At 47.8% G+C, this 19,322-nt stretch overlaps 1 protein-coding gene across 1 annotated transcript in view; it reads left to right on the top strand.

The window, feature by feature from the left end:
* The window catches only part of LOC123018031 (zinc finger protein 850-like), a 50,937-nt gene extending 39,709 nt beyond the window's left edge, over window positions 1–11,228 (top strand). The window contains exons 2-3 of the mRNA XM_044419764.1: window positions 9,808–10,848; window positions 11,017–11,228. Coding sequence (XP_044275699.1) covers window positions 9,808–10,848; window positions 11,017–11,228 — 1,253 coding nt within the window. The remainder of the gene's footprint in view (window positions 1–9,807; window positions 10,849–11,016) is intronic.
* The last annotated feature ends 8,094 nt before the right edge of the window (window positions 11,229–19,322 follow it).

A 19,322-nucleotide genomic window follows, 5' to 3' on the forward strand; every position in this document is an offset into this window, starting at 1 on the left:
GATCTCCCCCAACCCACTTTGTGCAGAAGACAGAAGCAAAATGATAGTTGAACATCTGTGCCTCTTCTCTTACATCAGCTCACAGATACCCTCCCTCCCTTGTAAATGATCCCACCACCAGTTTCCCCTTCATCTTCCTATTTACATGAAGGTAGAAGCTCTTTGTGTTGCTGTTGAGATTCTTCGCAAGTCTCAGCTCATAATCAGCTGTAGCCTTGCAAAGAATCCTTCTCCATCATGCCACCTCCTTCTGATAAACCCTTTTCTCCTCTTGCCCTAATGTCCATTTCCTGTGGAGATCCTTCATCCTTCCAATCCCTCTTGTCACCCTCCCCACTTTCCTAATCAACTGTATACTAAATCCTGCGCCAAGACCTCGCTTTCTAGAGCCATCCACCCATCTTGAACTCCCTTGCCATGCAGTACCCTTCCCAGGAGACTTTTACCAGTCAGGCCTTCAATTGACTGAAGTTGGCCTTGGGAAGTACCAACTCCTAATACTTGACGTACCGCTTATACCCATTCCCCGGATCTCAAACTCTAAGATGGAGTGGTCACTCGCATGTGGAGCTCCCCTAATCTGCATATCATAGCTTCCCTAATCGACACATCAATTAATACAATCATGTATAATCAAATGAAGATTTTGTTCTGAAGCTCTTTCCACATTCCATGCACCTCTATTGTTTCTCCCCAGTGTGGGTCCTTTGATGTTTTCTAAGGCTTCCACTTCACAGAAGCTCTTTCCACATTCCATGCACATATAGGGCCTCTCCCCAGTATGGATTCCTTGATGAGCTCTAAGTTTTCTGGGTGAACAGAAGCTTTTACCAGATTGCATGCATTTAAAATGATTTTCACCAGTATGTGTCCTTTGATGGTTCATGAGACGATCACTCCAGTAGAAACTCTTTCCACACTCCACACATTTATATGGCCTCTCCCCAGGGTGTTTACTTTGATGTTTCATAAGAGAGTGACTCTCTCTGTAGCTCTTTCTTCATTCAAAGCAATTAAATGGCTTTTTGCCAGTTCTCTGATGCCTCATAAGATTTCTATTTAAACTGTAGCTTTTTCCACATTGTATTCATTTAAAAGGCTTCTCACCAGTATGTGTTCTTTGATGGTCCATGAGATTATCTCTCTGGTACAAGCTCTTTCCACACTGCATGCATTTATATGGCCTCTCCCCACTGTGGATTCTTAATGTTTTGTAAGATGTTGTAAGGGGTGTATGGGGTGATCAGGGAGGGGCAGCACCTCTGGTGTAGGGGCATGTCATGTCCTCTTAGGGCAGCTCATCCACCTTTGGTCCCCACTTGTCACCCAGCTCTCACCTGTGGCTCTCAGTAGCTGTAGCATGTGCAGTGGCCACACCCCAGGCAACAGCTTCGACAGGCTGGCCAAACCAGGTAGAGGGTAGCCATTGGGTCTAGACCTTCGGTGAGATAGGGACTTGTCTGTCCTGAGCATGTGAAGGGTGGATTGAGTGGATGAGACCTACTGGAATAGGACAAATGGTCATGAAGGCAGTTTCTGCAAGTGTTGTGGCACGCTAAGAGCATGGCAAGACACGTAGACGCCTGGTCAACCACTGCACCCAGCCCACCTCCAACCATCTCATCTCTTGTCCTGCCACTAGAGCAAGATGGATTCTGGGAAGAGAGAGTGAGGCTGACTATGCGCACCTCTCCCTCACTTTAATCCAATCCATGCACAAGTCTTGACATCCTCAGTTCATCTCAAAGTCCTGTGGCGATGGGTGAGTGATGAAGCAGCAGGTGTGGATACACTGGAAGCTGTAGCCGCGGACCTGCACACAGGCGGCTCAGGTCTAATGGTCGTCTTCTTGCTGACTGAAGCAACAGCTGGATTTGGTGTCTATCTGAGTGACTAAGCAGCCCTCTTTAGGTCCGCACTGCTCACCTCTGTAGCAAGATCAAGGGGCTAGAAAAGGTGCCCTAAACATTGTTTGCTTCACAGAACCCTAGCCAGCTTACCACGGCTGGAGGGGATCCCATCTTATGCAGTCAAACAACAACACTGCAAACAAAACGCAAACACAAGTTAACACCACTCACTATTGGCACATGGAATGTATGCATGCTTCAAGACAACTCCTCAGCAGATCAACCAGAAAGAAGAACAGCCCTGGTCGCCAGAGAGCTCGCAAGATTTAACATCAATATTGCGGCCCTGTGTGAAATTCACCTAGCCAGCGAAGGTCAGCTCACAGAAACAGAAGGCAGTTACACATTCTTCTGGTGTGGACATAGCAGTGACGAACGTTGTGAATGTGGAGTTGGCTTTGCAGTTAAGAATCATCTTGTCCCCATACTTGCAAGTCTTCCCAAGGGCGTGAATGAACGACTCATGATACTGCATCTCCCACTACCGAGAGGAAAGCAAGCCACACTGATCAGCGCCTACACACCCACAATGATGAATCCAGATGAAGTAAAGGACAAGTTTTATGATCTCAATGCCCTACTCTCATCCTTGAAGCACACAAACAGGTTGATTCTACTTGGTGATTTCAACGCGAGAGTAGGATCTGATCACTCTGCCTGGGATGGCATCACTGGAAAAAAATGGAATTGGCAAATGTAACAGCAATGGCCTACTACTACTGAAGACATGTGCGGCTCATGATCTGATCATCACTAATACCATCTTCTGCCTGCCCACTCGCAAAAAGATGTCCTGGATGCACCCACGCTCCAAGCACTGGCATCTCATTGATTATGTCATCATGCAGAGGAAAGACAGACAGGATGTCAGGGTGACCAAGGCCATGCCGAGTTTTGACTGTTGGACTGACCACAGACTCATCATCTCCAAATTAAGCCTTTACATCAAGCCTAAGAGACATCTGCAGGGAAACAAATCTGTGATGAAAAAGATCAATGTCAGTAAACTGTGGAACCCCAACACAGCAGCTTCACTAGCAGAAGATCTTGACAACCAACTCTCAGAGCTGCAATTAGAGGAAAATGCTGAGAAGGACTGGGAACACTTCCAGGATATTGTACACTCTCCTGCACTAAAGGTTCTTGGACCCTCACACAGGAAACCGGTTTGATGAAAAAGGTGAAGAGATCAAGGCCTTATTTGCTGGAAAGCACTGCCTTCACCGTGCTCATCAGAACGACCCGTTTTCAACAGCTAAGAAAAATGCCTTCAACAACGCTTGCAGGACTGTACAGAGCAAGCTTTGCAAGATGCAGAACTCCTGGTTGAGTGCCGAAGCAGATGAAATCCCAAAGTTTGCTGATAGAAACGAAGCCAAACGGTTCTACAAAGCCCTCAGATCCTTGTACGGACATCAGCCCTCAGGGAGCTCCCCTCTCCTGGACTCAGATGGTGCAACTCTCATTAATGAGAAGACTCTGATTCTACAGAGTTGGGCTGAGCACTTCCAATCCGTACTGAACCGCCCATCCTCCATCAATAACGAGACGATTGACAGAATGCCCCAGGCGGATATCAACCACAGCCTGGACGTCCCACCATCAAAGAATGAAACCCTTCAGGCCATCAGCCAGCTGTCCAGTGGCAAGGCCCCAGGATCTGAAGCGATCCCAGTGGAAGTGAAGGTGGTGCAGTGCTTGTCGACAAACTCACTCAGCTGTTCCAGTCCTTCTGGAATCAAGGATCCATTCCTCAGGAACTGCAAGACGCATCCATCGTACACCTCTACAAGAGGAAAGGAAATTGACAAGTCTGCAATAATCATAGAGCACTATCACTGCTCTCCATCGTAGGCAAGATCCTTGCACGTGTGTTGCTGAATCGCCTGATTGACCACCTGGAACAGGGTCTACTACCCGAGACACTGTGTGGCTTCTGCAAAAAGTGTGGCACTGTGGACATGATCTTCACAGCCTGACAGCTCCAAGAGAAGTGTCAAGAGCAGAATCATGAACTGTACACCATGTTTGTGGATCTCACCAAGGCTTTTGACACTGTCAGTTGCGAAGGTCTGTGTTGCATCATGTCAAAGTTTGGGTGCTCTGACAGATTCATCCTGATGGTACGTCAGTTCCACGATGGAATGACGGCTCGTATTTTGGATGACGGAGAAGCTTCAGAGGCCTTTCCCGTCACAAATGGTGTCAAGCAAGGGTGCCTGCTGGCACCAACCCTGTTCAGCATAATGCTTTTAGCCATGCTGACAGATGCCTTTCAGAACAACTCCTTGGGAGTCAGTCTGAAATACAGGACTGATGGGAAACTGTTCAACCTGCAAAGACTCCAGGCTGTCAGAAAGATAAAGGAGACTGTGCTAAGAGACTTCCTTTTTGCTGACAACTGTGCCCTGAATGCTGGATCAGAGCAGGAAATGCAAGCCAGCATGGGCAAATTCGCAGCCACATGTGACAACTTCAGCCTCCTCATCAACCCAACGAAAGCCAAAGTGATGCATCAGCCAGCTCCGAAAGCCCAACACCAAGAACTCACCATCACAGTGAAGGGACAAAAGCTGCAAGCAGTGGACCAATTTACATACCTTGGCAGCACCCTTTTCTGCGCAGTGACAATTGGCATCGAAGTCAACTGCAGAATCGCCAAGGCAAGCTCTGCATTTGGCAGACTGCTGACCAAAGTGTGGGACCGCCGTGGAATAAGTCTTGCTACAAAGCTTAAAGTCTACCGAGCAGTAGTGCTAACTACCCTGATGTATGCCAGTGAGACTTGGACTGTATACAGGAGGCACGCTAGGCAACTGAACCACTTCCACACGACTTGCCTCCACAGACTTTTGAGGATCTAGTGACAGGACAAGGTGCCAGACACAGAGGTCCTCTCCAGAGCAGGCCTGCCATCAGTTCACACCCTGCTGATGAAAGCCCAGACACGCTGAGCAGGTCATGTTGCAAGGATGCCAGAACACCGCATCCCCAAACAGCTCTTCTATGGTGAGCTGTCTCAAAGAAAGTGATCGCATGGGGGACAAAAGAAGCGATACAAAGTCACACTGAAAGCCTCTCTCAAGTCCCTGGTTATTGACACCACCTGCTGGGAGACCCTGGCACAAGACTGATTGACATGGCGCATGCTGATCCACCAAGGCTGCCAAACTTATAAAGCCAGAAGGACAACCATAGCACAAGAGAAGCAAGCACTCCGTAAAGCCGGAGTTGCAAATGTTACAACAGTGTGCCCACACATGTCTGCCTGACATGTGGCAGAACACTCCGTGTCCGTACCGGCCTTACCAGCTGCTTGTGGACACATCGTGGACAGCTCACAACCCATTAGATCTCAAGGTCCTCATCGAAAGCAATGGATGAACATTATCATCAGCTGTAAGCCAGAGCAGACAAGCCATTCTGTCGAATACACAATCACCTCTACAATGTTGCTGCATAGTCCCTGCAGGAATTCACGGTTTACCAAGAAGTATTTAGTTAGCTGGACAGGAAGGCCTGGAGGAATGTTGTCCATGAGGTCACAATGGGTCAGAGGGGCGTGGGACTGGAGGGGCGGAGTGCTGGGTGGCGGCACCAGGAGACTCGTGGCTGGGGGAGCTCAAGGTGGGAATTGGGCGGGCACTCCCCCAGCCAGGAAGAGCGGAAAAGGCAGCAGCTTGTCTTGGCATAGAAAGGCACTGGGGAGTTTGGGTCCGGTGGAGATGAGGGAGGCTGGGCACAGGAGAGGGAGAGGAAGCTGAAATTGGAGGCGGTAGATGTCAGTTGTTCAGATGCTGGCCCTGCTCAGGAAAGGGTTCAGTGTAGTGGAGAGGTCTTGGGGCAGTCAAAGCACCCCACTTAACTTGGAGGGGCCCTGAAGACAGTCACTGACCCTCCCCCACTGCCTCTCAAAAGACGTTATTTTGCTTGTTTGTTGCTGGCAGCTGCCACCTGTCACAGTCCTGACTTGAACAGGGGTGTCATTTCGAGAGTTTCCAACAGTTCCCTGTGAGTTCCGTACTAGAGAGGCCTGCTGGGCATGCACCTGTGTGTTGTGTGGCACTTCTCTGCACAACCACATGGGCTCGGGTTGCCTTTGCTGCTCTAAAGACCAGCTTGCATCCCCCTGCATTCACACCTATTTGGGACACATTTATTCCCCCTTCAAACAGTCTTTCCTTCCCCAGAGAATCTCAGGAACCATCGTTTGTGGGGGTACTGAGTGTCATCAGAGGACTCCTCTTTGTCCCATGGAGAGGGACAATTTCCAGGGATCCTGGGGAAGAGTGACTGACTTGTCCATCGTTCTGAGAACTGTAGCTCTGGCAGGCAAACCTGAGTTTTCAAGCAATGCTTAGCCCCAGAATTATTTAGGAGAAAGAATGGCTAAAGTGGAAGTAAAGTCTCGTAACTGGAGTACATTCCCTGGATTTAATGGTGAAAATTAGCCATGCCTTCTGCTGGGCTTAAGTTTCTCCTTCTGTTAGGCTAATGTATGCATGAAGCATCCAGTGAGAGCAGATTAAAAGATGACTGGAAATTGTCAGAAACTGGACTCTGGACCCATGAAGGATCTCCCACACAAACATGGGCATGCAGAGAAGGCCACAGAAATTAAAAGAAACCAGAGAATGTTTCAGAGAGTAAGTCTCTGGGTAGGAACTGCCTTATTAATTCCACAGAAGCCATGCTGGGAGCAGAGCAGGGTAGAAACAGAATAAAGAATTCATTCTTTCCTAATGAATAAGATAAAAAGATGTAACTTCTGCAAGCTTTCATCTCTTCACCCTGAAAAAATGATAAATCTCATCTCCCATTCGTTATCCTCAGAAATTCAAACAAGGGTGCCTCTAATGGAGCCTGGCCCTCTGCTGTGGATCTGACTCTCATGAAGGTACCCCTAGTGATATATTTGCCCCTAAACCAGATTTCTGGGCCTCTTTCCCTTATTGGGCCCCATTCTAGAATCTTCCGGATCCCCCTTTTGGTAGCGGGCGCACAGAAACGATGCCACGCCTGATTTTGGGGCTCACTTGTCGGAGGTGGATGCGCTCCTTGCTTTATTCTAATCAAGGAGACTCCCGTGCTCAACTGGGGAAATGCGGCGCATCCAGGAGCGATTCGGGATCCGGCTTTTCCAGCCCTCTTGAGGAAAGCAGTTCCGGAGTGGGCGGGCAGCAGGGGGCTCGCTTGGCTTCCCTGGAGGCCCTGCGCACGCGTTCCGGCAGCAAGACTGGCTTGGAGAAACCCGCGGCGTGGCGAGAAGGTGAGCTCGTGGGGGTGGTGGGAAAGGAAGGAGAAGGGAGAGCGCCAGTGGTTTGCAATGGACGATCTTCCCTTCTCGGGAGCACTCCCCGGAGAGGACTTGAGTCCCGGCATGTTCTGGAGCAGCTGTGTGGGGAGTGGGTCTTGCATGGGGCAGGAGGGGGGATCTTGCTCCTCAGGTCGTGGGGCGGAATGGGCGCGGAGTGCGGGCGTGGAGCTGCAGAGAGCCCGGCTGCACTTCCCTTGCCTTGAACAGCCGCATCTCCCTCCGTCCTGCCGCCGCGCAAGATGGGGTCGGGCTGGGGGACGAGGAGGGAATCCGTGCAGGCGCTCCTGGGCCTCCCCAGGTGGGGCTCGAGGCGGCGCCGAGAGGTCCCGAGGGGTCCTTCCAGAAGCGTCCGGGCGCCTACGCAGGGAAGGGGCAACCCTGACCGCGGAGGGGTTCGTATTCCCCCCTTCGTGGGCCACCCTGGACCACGTGGTCCTCCCAATATGGGACCGGCATTAACTCCTGTGGGGGCGGCCCCAAAGGAGCCCGTGTGTGCCAGAGGGATCCCTCCTCGGAGCCTAGGCCAGGAGTGAGGCCAGCCGCGGCTCGGTTGCAAGGCCTCCCTTTCGGTGCTGGGTGCGATTCCAGGCATCGCCGTCGCGGTGGAAGTTTTCTTCCCTAACTGTCGGGTCCTGGAAAGCTTTCCGCGCCACCTTGTGGCCGCAGCGCCTGAGTACAAATGGGGCGGCCTCCTAGCTTCCTGCTTTGCCAGCCGGGCTCCCTCGCCGAGCTGTTACATAGAAACAGAGAAACAGAGCGAGTCAGAAGGGGTCTCCCGGGCCATCTAGTCTGACCTCCGGCACCAGCCAGCTCCGCTCATGGCATGCCCACCATGTGGACGTCCAGGCTATCCTTGAACACGCGCACCAATGGGGCCTCAACGACCTCTCGTGGAAGCCCATTCCACACCCTCAGGGTCCTGACTGTCAGGAAGTGCTTCCTGGCATCCAAATGGAACCTTGGCTCCCTGAGCTTTGCTCCATTGGAGCGTGTCCTGCCTTCCTCTGCAGGGGAGAACAGGTCTCTACCCAGAGACTTCATCTTCCCCCAGAGACTTCCTGTTATGGAGGTGAAGCGGGGCAGGCATGTGTGCTCCTCTAAAAGCCTGGCAGGGGTATTGAGTGGGAACAGCCAGGTGTGCAAGTATTCAGCTTCGTTTCTACACCGGACAGAGGGTGGCAAAACTCTTGTCTTTCTCTTTTGCTTTCCCTTATGATTTACTCTCAGTAGAACACACACGAGCTTTATTTCTACATCCTTTTGAGGAGATGGTGGAATGCTTGGTGAAATGTCCATAAATCCACACCGAAATCCCCATTCCATACAGGCAGCGAACTAGAGGAAGTTGCATTTAGGCAATTCCCCAGTGGAATCAGCTGCCCAGCCTCACGTTTTCATTTTACCACTGTCCCCAAGCTGGTGCTTTGCAGGAGAGGAAGATTCAAGAGCATCGGTTGGCCTTTTCAGTAAAATAATGGAGCATTAGGCGGGGAGAGCAACCTTCAAATAGCAAAGGGAATTGAAGAAGCGTGACACTGACCAGGTAAAGCTAAAGGGAAAAACAAAGAGCAAGTGGTGTTCAAGCAGTGTTCACCAAGCTGTGGTCCATCACCTTAATTGTGTGTCTGTGCACGTGTGTTTTTGTATGCTATCCCAATTTGTTTCTCTTAGGTGTTGCATAAGATAGATGGAACCTGCTTCCTCTGAGGTTCCTTGATCTGAACATTTACTGTGCATGCAGCACCCTTGAAAATTAGTTTTCCTTTCTCACTGCCAAGCTACCTAGGGAGAATAGGGCTCACTTAAATGTTAGTGTATGTGATGACTTGTGTTTAAATGCAATCTGCAAGAAAGCTGCTTTTTGGAGTGGCATTGAAAAAGAAAAAGGGATTATGTTGGAGGTGCTGAAATGCAAATGCCACGTTTGCCTTGTACTCAAATGAGTTCATTACTTTCAGCCATTATCTCCTAACCAAGTTCTCATTGGGTCTTTCTTCCTGAGCAGGTGAATGGCAAGACAATAGAAATGAAGCAGTTCTATGTGTCCTCTCATCAGAAACAAGTGAGCACAAAGTGAGAAAATATATAGTTCCAAATCCAAACAGGATTAAAAGAGAAAAGTGAAACCAAGTGAGGAACATGAGAAAACAATCCTAAATTTCTGATGGTACTGGAGGTCATAACCCTTAATTCCAGAAGGCTGCACAAAAAGGAGCTGGGGAAGGGATCTAGAGTGTGATAATTCACCAAAAGACAGTTGAAACAAATACACAAAGTGTAGAAAACACAGAGACCAAATGAAATGTGCAGAATATTATAGAAGCATCCATGTAGGCATGATTTCAATCTAAAAAGATAGCACGAGCCTTAGTGAGCCTGAGGGATCCCAGACTTTCAGGAAGCCATATTGAATTATGGAAACTAGGCAGAACTTCAGTGCCAGTGGAAGTTCTTTTAAAGATGGACAAATCCACACTGGAGAGGAGCCTGATAAATTCAAGCAATGTGCTACAAGTTGCATTGATCCTGGAAATCCTGCTAGACATCAAAGAATGCATCCAGGGAACACACAAAATAAAGGCATTGACTGTGGAAAGAGCTGCAGTGCCAGTGGGAATCTTACTCTGTATCAAAGAGCCCAAACAGGAGAGAGGCCATATGGATGCATGGAATGTGGGAAGACCTTCAGCCACAGCAACTCTCTTAAGAAACATCAACGAACACACACTGGGGAGAAGCCATACAAATGTATGCAGTGTGGTAAGAGCTTCTACCGGAGTGATCATCTCATGAACCATCAAAGAACTCACACTGGAGAGAAACCTTACAGATGCATGGAATGTGGAAAGAGCTTCAGGCTGAGTCAACATCTGAAAAAACATCAAAGAATCCACAGTGGGGAGAGGCCATATAAATGTATGCAATGTGGTAAGAGCTACCAGAGCAATAATCTCATGAACCATCAAAGAACACATACTGGTGAGAAGCCTTTTAAATGCATACAATGTGGAAAAAGCTTCAGTTTAAGGGGAAGTCTTACAAATCATCAAATGATCCACACTGGGGAGAGGCCATATAGATGCATGGGATGTGGAAAGAGCTTTACTGAAAGAGGAAGTCTTAGAAAACATCAAAGAACGTACACTGGGGAGAGGCCATATAGATGCATGGAATGTGGAAAGAGCTTCACTGAAGGTGGAAATCTTCGAAAGCATGAAAGAACCCACACTGGAGAGAGGCCATATACATGCATGGAATGTGGAAAGAGTTTCACTGCCAGTAGAAATCTTAATATGCATCAAAGAACCCACACTGGGGAGAAGCCATATAGATGCATGGAATGTGGAAAGAGCTTCAGTCAAAGTGGAAATCTTTATGCACATCAAAGAATCCACACTGGAGAAAAGCCATATAAATGCATGAAATGTGGAAAGAGCTTCAGTGAAAATGGAAGTCTCCGAAAGCATGAAAGAACCCACACCAGGGAAAAACCATATAACTGCATGGAATGTGGAAAGACCTTTGCTGAAAGTGGAAGTTGTGCTAGACATGAAAGAACCCACACTGGGAAAAAGCCATATAAATGCCTGGAATGTGGAAAGAGCTTCACTGCCAGTGGAAGTCTTACTATACATCGGAGAATGCACACTGGCAAAAAGCCATACAAATGCATGCAATGTGTCAAGAGTTTCGGCCGGAGTCAACTTCTTACAAAACATCAAAGGACCCACACTGGAGAGAGGCCATATAGATGCATAGTATGTAAAAAGAGCTTCATTGAACGTGGAGGTCTTCTGAAACATCAAAGAGTACACACTGGGGAGAGGCCCTATGCATGCATGGAATGTGGAAAGAGCTTCAGCCAGAGCAATCATCTTACAAACCATCAAAGAACCCACACCGGGGAGAAGCCATATAAATGCATTGAATGTGGAAAGAGCTTCAGTCAGAGTCAACATCTTATGAAACATCAAAAAACACACACTGAAAAGAGGCCATAGAAATGTTTGCCATGTGGAAAAAGATTCTACCAAAGTGCTAACCTCATGGACTATCAAAGAACACATACTGGCAAGAAGCCATTTCAATACATGTGGTTTGAAAAAGTTTCAGTTTTAGTGGAAGTCTTACAAGCCATCAAAGAATGCACACCAGGGAGAGGCCTGATCGATGCATGGAATTTGGCAAGAGGTTCTGCCAGAGTCAACATCTTATGAATCATCAAAGAGCGCACACTGGGTTAAGGCCATAGAGAGGCATAGAATGTGGAATGAGATTCAGAACAGAATCTTCATCTTAGTGTACATAGATATACTCATGGGAGAGAAAGCATTTAAATGCATGAAATGTATTCAGGCAAAGTGGTAGTCTTGCAAACCGTGATACTGCTGATTCCTGAGTACAGGCACAAATGTGGAAAGCGCTTCAGTGATAGAGAAAGGTGGTTTGAATATTGAATTATCCACACTGGAGAGATCTTGGTGAAAAGCATAGAATATGGAATATGTCAGGTGTGGATAGTACTCCTCTGTCTGGGGAGACTGGGGCCCAGTTCTTTTCAAAATTTTTATCAGTGACTTAGAGAACGAGGTGCATGGAATGCTTGTCAAACTTGCAGCTGCCACAAAATGGGTGGAACAGCTAATACCCTCATAGCATGTGCTGATTGCTCTTAGCTGCAAGTCTCTGGTAGTTTGAAAGGGAAAACACATACAGTAAATAAGCAAACCCATTTCAAATAAAAATGTCATAAAACATTGTGTGTTGGGCCTGGACTAGGCCTTGTTTAAGTAAAATTGCCGCCCTAGAGTTACGTTGCTTAGCTCACTAGGTGTTGTTTTCCAAAGACCCTGGGAGATTGCCTAAGAACATACACACAGCTTTGAGAGATTACATCTTATCAGTAGCTACTATTGGCCTATGCCTTGTTATATGCTTAGTTTACTCAAGTTATGCTAGTGTATGTGCTGGGAATCTTGACTGACACAGATGAGAAGTTTCAGGAGTTGGCTTGTGGCCAGATAATGAGGATGGAATCTTCATATGCTACAAATTGCTGTGATGGGAAGCTGCATTATGTGTAAATGTTGGCTTACTAATGAAGTAAACAAGTACTTCCACACTGCTTAGCCACTGCTCCTGGGTAACACCACCCCCTCTTCAATGAGCAGTCTATTTAAGATGCTCATTTTCTTTTATGTCCTGTTCAGATACCAAACTTCCTCGAGGGGGATTCACTGAATGTCTGTTCCAGCTTACTGGACCTTGCCAGGCTCCTTTAAGTAAAAGCTTTGATATTTTTACTTTTTCCCTTTCTGTAGTCCAATCAGGTAAATTGTTGCAGGTGAAGTGCTCCACAGGCCAGCCGTGTGATGCAGCTGCAAAAAGAGCAAATGCTATTTTGGGATGCATTAGTAGAAGTATTACTTTCAAATCACCAGAAGTAATGGTTTCCCTATACTCTTCACTATTGTAGAATACTGTGTCCCATTCTGGGCACCTGATTTAAGAAAGGTGCAAAAAAACTTGAAAGTGTTCAGAGGAGGAGAACTGGAAAAAAACCCCTCTGAGGAAAGACACCGAGAACTAGGCATATTTAGCCTTGAGAAGACTTAGGGGAGATATGATAGCGCTCTACATGTGCCTGAAAGGCTGCCACAAAGAGGAAGGTCAAGATCTCTTCTTGCTGGTACCAGAGTAAAGGACATGGAATACTAAAGTTGCAACAACCCAGATTCAGGCTAGAGATCAGGAAAAGTTTCCTCGCTGTCAAAGCAATACAGCAGTGGAACCAATTGCTTGGAGAGGTGGTGGGCTCTCCACACTAGAGACATTCAAGGCAAAGCTGGCAGTCATCTGAGTGGGATGGTGTAAACTGGTGTCTTGCAACAGTAGGCAGTTCACACAGTGACCTTCTTGGCCCCATTCCAACTCTGCTCTTCTGTGATTCTATGATCTCTTTGTGTGTGTGATCAAGTACCCAGTGCGCTTGGGGTCTCCTGCTTAGGTTTAGTACTATGTCAACATGACACCCCAAGTCAAGAGCCAATCAACTGGTAGGGCGGCAAATGCCATCTAATGGGTTCTGCTTTTTGAGGTAAACATGCTCAGGGATTATTTCTTGGTATACATGTGTATAAAAGAGGGCTGTTTCCATTGTCCTGGGAACCTCTCAACTTTTATTTGCTGAGATCCCCTTTCTTCTGGAATAAAATTTGCTCCTGTTGTTTACTAAGAAGGAACTTCTGTTCTTATTGAGACCGGCACACCAGAAATGAACCACTGCTTTTTCCAACAATATGAGAAAACCGTTCTCAGTAGAGGAATGACGGTCATTTTCTGTCATTTTCAGTGTAGTTCTGCAACATCACCATCAACTACACAAAAGACACTTTCTGGGAGATCCTCTATGCCCCATGTTGTGGGATGAGCTGAGCTTGTGGGACGGGCTCATTTACCACCCACATGAAACCAGAGTTTTTGTCTGGTGCAAAACATAAGAGAGTGAAAATGAAAGCAGTTGTGAAATGAACCTGAGGAAGAGGTAAGAGGTGGCATAAAGCATCCAGCTTGGGGGAAATTGTCCCTCAGTGTGAGCGGTAACAGGATTGCCCAGGACTACTTTAGGGCATAGTACCTCCTTGGACCACCTTCTCATGCAGGCACCAGGACTCCTCGGCTGTGCCTGTCTAGCTGGGCCAGTGCAAGAAACAGGTGGCATTTCAGAGAGAGCCACTTTGGAAGTTCTGAGTTCCAAACTCCCTGCACAGTATTTGCAACTTCCACACTGGGGAGGCCATGCATCATAAAGCTGACATTTGGTCCATTGTAGTCATCACTACTATTGAGGTCTATCCTGCTTGTTTCCACCAACATGGAACACAAGGTGACTTACTTGGCCTTCCTCCACCCCAGTTTATCTCCACAACCACCCTGCCAAACACATTCAGCTGAGGGTGAGTGACTGTCCCCAAATTGCCAGATGAGCTTTGTGGGTGAGGAGGGGACTAGATGCCAGATCCCCCAGGCCCCCAGTCCAGCCTTCTTCCCACCACAGCATCCCATGGGTAGACACTGAAGTTTTATGTACCTAATTCTGCCGGTCAGGTAGGGTGAATGTTACACATTTAGCTACATGTGTAATCAAATTAACAGGTGATGCACTGGATCTGATGGGTGGACACACATGGACCCATTACATGCATCCAGGTGAGCAAACATGGTAGCAGCACTGGAAAATATTGAAGGAGAGAAGTTGCCAGCACCAGCTCGCATGCACCGGAAAGGCATTAGAAGAGGACATTTGCTCTGACATGGATTTTGAAAGGGACCAGTCCCACTCTCATCCTGCTTTGGTTGCACCACCTGTGTGCTATTGTAAATGAATTACAACCCACCATCTCCAAGGATTCACTGTGGGCAGCCCTGGGTTCCTATTCTGCCTTCTGAAGATGTCAGTCACATCAGTTAGGGATTTGCTGAGGTCAACCTCTTGCTGTGCTCCAAAGAAAAGAGGAGAAATCTCAACAGCAAGAGTTATCTTCTGGCTGCATTTCCTTCCTCAAGAAGGTCCCCTGCCAGCCGAGTAGGCAACACTTAGGAAGAAATTGGAAGGTGCTGCAACAGATGGTCCTTCAAGGTGAACTGCAGAGCACCCATCTTAAAGGAATCCTTGACCCCAGTCCACAGAGCAGCACCCTGGAGTTCCCACACACGCTTCTCTCCAGCTGTGCACCTTCCCGTGGAATTGAATAGCGAGTTTGGAAAGTTTTGGAGGCATTCCCTGGAGCTCAGGCTGGATAACAGTGGGGATAGTGTTCAGCCTCCTGCAGATGGCAATCGTACTGGTTGGAGATGCTCTGAGTTGAACCTCCAGGGGATTTGGGTGAGCTCCCCAAAATGGAAGGAACAAATTCAAGGGTAACAGTTTGTCCTGGGCCACTTTCCCTTCCTAAAGAGGTGCCATGCTGGGGAAAAGTTAGCAAGCGTGTGAAACAGAAAGTCACCCCTTCCAGGCTCATTGTATTGCACACATCCATCGATCCTGGTTCCCTCGAAGGAGCAGCATCAGGGAATTCCCAAGAGCTTGTGTCTCCAGCTGCGTCCCTGCACACGGCACTGAGCAAAACATTCAGGAAATTGCAGAGCTGTTCCAGTCTCTGTTCCCTATAATTCTAAGCAAGAAAGCATTTTATTGCTGTTCCTGCTCTGCCTCTTGGGATCTTCCCTGAGTCTACGGATGGAAAAATCTGATTCAAGAGCAAGGCGAGTTGCTGACACATATCCAGAGGCCAAAAAGAAGGTGCATCCATGTCTCCTCTGCCACTGAGCGCTTGAGGGAAGTTTTAGTGCATGGAGCAACCTCTCATTCCCTCTGGATGCAAAGTCATGGCTGCCCAGGCTCCATCTAGACTTAGAAAGCTACTGGATCTGGTGCTTGCAGGGGAGATCTTGGTTCTTCTAATCCTTTCTCGAATTAACCACAAAAGCCAGTTGGAGGTTGTGACTGGCAGACCAACAGCCACGCCACTCTTCCTGCTGCTGCTGCTTCACCCCGAGGCCTCCCAGGGGATGCCCAAGGCCAGGTGCCCCTGGAGCTGGGAAAGGGGTGAAACTCACCCTCTAAATTACTACAGGCCAGGCGACTATGTCATCAGTGCGGGCATCTCTGCAGAGTGCGTTCATTTGCTGCCGCACACTTTCGACAAGCCTGCCTCAAATCAACAGCTTCGGTAAGTCATTGTGTGGATTCACATGAAGCAGCCAGGCCTGCTGGGTTGTTTGCCATGTGAATGCAGCATGTGTTCATCTGGGGTCTTTCCTCCTAAAGCAGTCGGGTTGAGAAGGCAGCTCAGCAATGCACTGGGTCAGAATCCAGGACAACTGGTGGGCCCCAGGTTGGAGAGGGTTGCTGTTGAGCATCCCCCAAGAATCAAGCTTTCTCCATTGTCCTCTCATGAGTTTTCCTTTCATTTGGTGTGCAAAGCTGTACTGAATCCCAGCATTGGAGCATACTTAGTACTGGGTTTCATTAAAATGTATAAAGGACCTCGGCACTGAAACAAGCAACACAACCAGCTGCCCGAAAGCTGTGCCTGAACCTGGTAGGATGGTATTTGAGGTTGGGCATGTATCTTTGGGCTGTGTCTCTGATGGCATCTGGAAAGTGGTACCAGCATAATGCAGAGTTGTACGTGAGCTCAAAGGTAACAGTCAAAGTTCTTTGGAATATTTTAGGTTTATTGCAGGTCAATAAAGAGATGGTTCTGCGACAAATCTGCTTTTTTCAGGGTTCCTTGCTGCATTTGAGTTGCTGTGGTACCTGTGCAAAAGGACCTCAGTGGCCTCTTTCTTTTCAGAATCCGCTTGAACACCAGGAATCTCTCACCCCATACAGGACCAAATTCTGTGTTGCCATGCCTTGAGCATCAGCTTGCTTGTGTGGCTGCGGATGTGATGCTCCTTTGGTTGCTGCACTCTTTGGCTCTCCTTTCTTGGGGACTGGGATGGATCTTGTGTGTTCCCAGTCTGTGGGTCATGGCTTCATTTGCAATGTTTCTTGGAACACGCATGTTAGGAGTTGGTCTCCATGTTTCTATGTCTCTGCAGGTTGGAGGGGTCCAGCTGGCATCCTCTCCACTGGAGGTTCCTTCTTCCTTCCAAGTCCTGTCGGAGCAGCTTTCAAATACTGCAGGTGTTTCCTCAGCAGAGTCCTCTTTGAAGTCTGCCCTCTTTTTATCTTCTTTGCTTCATCTTTCCATATATTGTTTCCATCTTCTCATCTTTTTTCCTGGTCAGGCAGTCTCTCCATTTCGAACCCTGTTTGTCTTTCAGTGTTCCCAACTGAGGTTTCAATTTCCCTTTGATTTATTGGAAGCTCTGGAAGAGGTCTCTTACCTTTCCCCTTTTGTCGTTCTGCTCCATCTCTTTGCCCTGGTCGGCAGAGTTCTTCTTTTGGTCTCTACTTGCTAGTTCCTAAAACATTCCGTTCAGGATTCTGTCCACATTGCTGTCACCTTTGACTTTGGCTCCTCATTTGTCCTTGGCAATGGTGAGCCTTCCTTCTGTCATCTGTCTACGATTTCCGTTCTTTTTGCCACAAGAACTGTGTTTTGGCATTTCTCCCCCCCCCCGCCCCCCACACTTCCTAGTTTCAGTCCACAGTTCTTCTGGCTCATGGTCAAGGATTTCAGTAACATATAATATTACTACCTTCTTCTGCTTCCAATCACAGAGTCTGCCTGATTTCTGTATTGCCTGCCTGGTGATGTTTGCATATATGTCCATGTATGAAGTTGTCTGACCAGTTGCTTGAAGTATGAATTTGACGTAAACAGACTGATGGCTTCAAAGAAATCTATGAGATATTCCCCTGCTTTGATTCTTACTTTCATGCTAAATTCTCCTACAACATCTGATTCTGCTTTGTTTCCAACTTTGTGTTCCAGACCCCCAGGATTAGTAGCATGACTTGTTCTGGTGTGTTACCAATTTCTTCTTGTACACCGACATAAAAGTTTTCGTTTTTTTTTCTTCAGCTCATGGTGCTGTTGGCAGTCTTTCCATGAATTTTGCTTAATACTATTTAGACTGAATTCTCATTATAGCTTTCAATGCACTTTGCATCTGACTGAAAATGTCCCTTTCCTCTCCTCTTTAGTTCACTGACTCCAAGGACTGCGGGGCTTATCAGTTCTATTTCTCACTTTGCCACTTCCACTTTGCCCTGATTCCTACTCTTCATGCCCCATGTTCCAAACACATGTGTTGTGCAGCCTCTGTGCAAGTCAGTCTAGGCTTCCTCATGTCTCTGGTCCAGGTGTGTCATCAGCATCAGGGCTTTCATCTTCCTCCTTCACTCTGCCCTAGTAGTTCACCAAATGCCTACCAGCTTTGGGGTCTCTTCTTCTAAGACCAGGACTAATTTCAATTTGGATTGTTTGACCCTTAGCTTCTTGGCCACTCTCAAGCATGCTCAGAACATTAAGGAGTGCATGATTGGCCATTGCCAAGACTTATGAAGAAGGGACACAAGTGGGTGACACTCCTTGTTTTCTTTTTTTCAGGGTAGAAAGCACATATTATGAGAAGATCCTCTCCTTCCTGTTTGCCATTCAGGAGACCAACCAGAATCCCAGCCTCCTTCCCAACATCTCCCTGGGCTACAATGTGTACGACACCTATAACAATGCCAGAATGACTTCCGATGCAGCAGTAGACCTGCTTTCAGTGGGTCCAACCAATGTTCCCAACTACAACTGTGGAAGGAAGAACCACTGGTTGGCTGTTCTTGAAGCACTGGACTCCAACAACTCCGTCCAGATTTCGAACATGTTGGGCATCTACAAAGTCCCTCAGGTGGGATAAGTCTGGGAAGCCTGTTCAGGTTCAGTTGACCTCCTTGCATGTTCTCTCTAGTGGAATCAAGAGTTACCCAAAGAGCTTCAATAGGTGCTTCAGACCCCATGAAGACAGGCAGCTTGTATCAGATACAGGATGCAACAGTCCAAAAGATCCATGTGCCTGCTCCAGGGCCACATTCTGCACTGGTCAGGCCATGCTGTCTCTGCATGCAGGGAAAATTCCACAGTGGACACTAAATGAGGTATGGTCCATTGTGGGTCCGTTTCTCCCCTTCCGCATGCAGATTCACAAACCTCTGAATTGGAAGCACTCAGGGACTACAAGAAGGGGAACCAAGGCAGGAATCACACCTGCTTGCGCCACTGGAAAAGTGGGATGAACAGTCATGAGCTGCCTTCCACTATGGAAACTCAGGAGCTGCTCCATAATTCAGACTGGGGAGGTGCTGGGAATCCGTGTTGGGGTCAGGATCTGTCTGGTTCCCTGGGTGCACCATGAGAAGTGCGTGGCTGCTAGATGGGCAGATTCCAACCGGGCTCATCCCACCTCTAATTCCAGCCTCTTGAAGTCATCCATTTTTTCAGTGTTTTTCAACTATGAAACCCAAAACCTTGATGTTTTGATAAATAGAAAGTATTGCTTTCCTTGGGATGAGGGTGTTTTATATGTAGGATTATGTATAATCTCATCACCTGAAGACTGAAACTTTGGTTGTGTATGAAAAAACCCAT

Source organism: Varanus komodoensis, unplaced genomic scaffold, assembly GCF_004798865.1.
Source record: "Varanus komodoensis strain SLA01 unplaced genomic scaffold, ASM479886v1 scaffold108, whole genome shotgun sequence".
Classification (NCBI taxonomy): domain Eukaryota; kingdom Metazoa; phylum Chordata; class Lepidosauria; order Squamata; family Varanidae; genus Varanus; species Varanus komodoensis.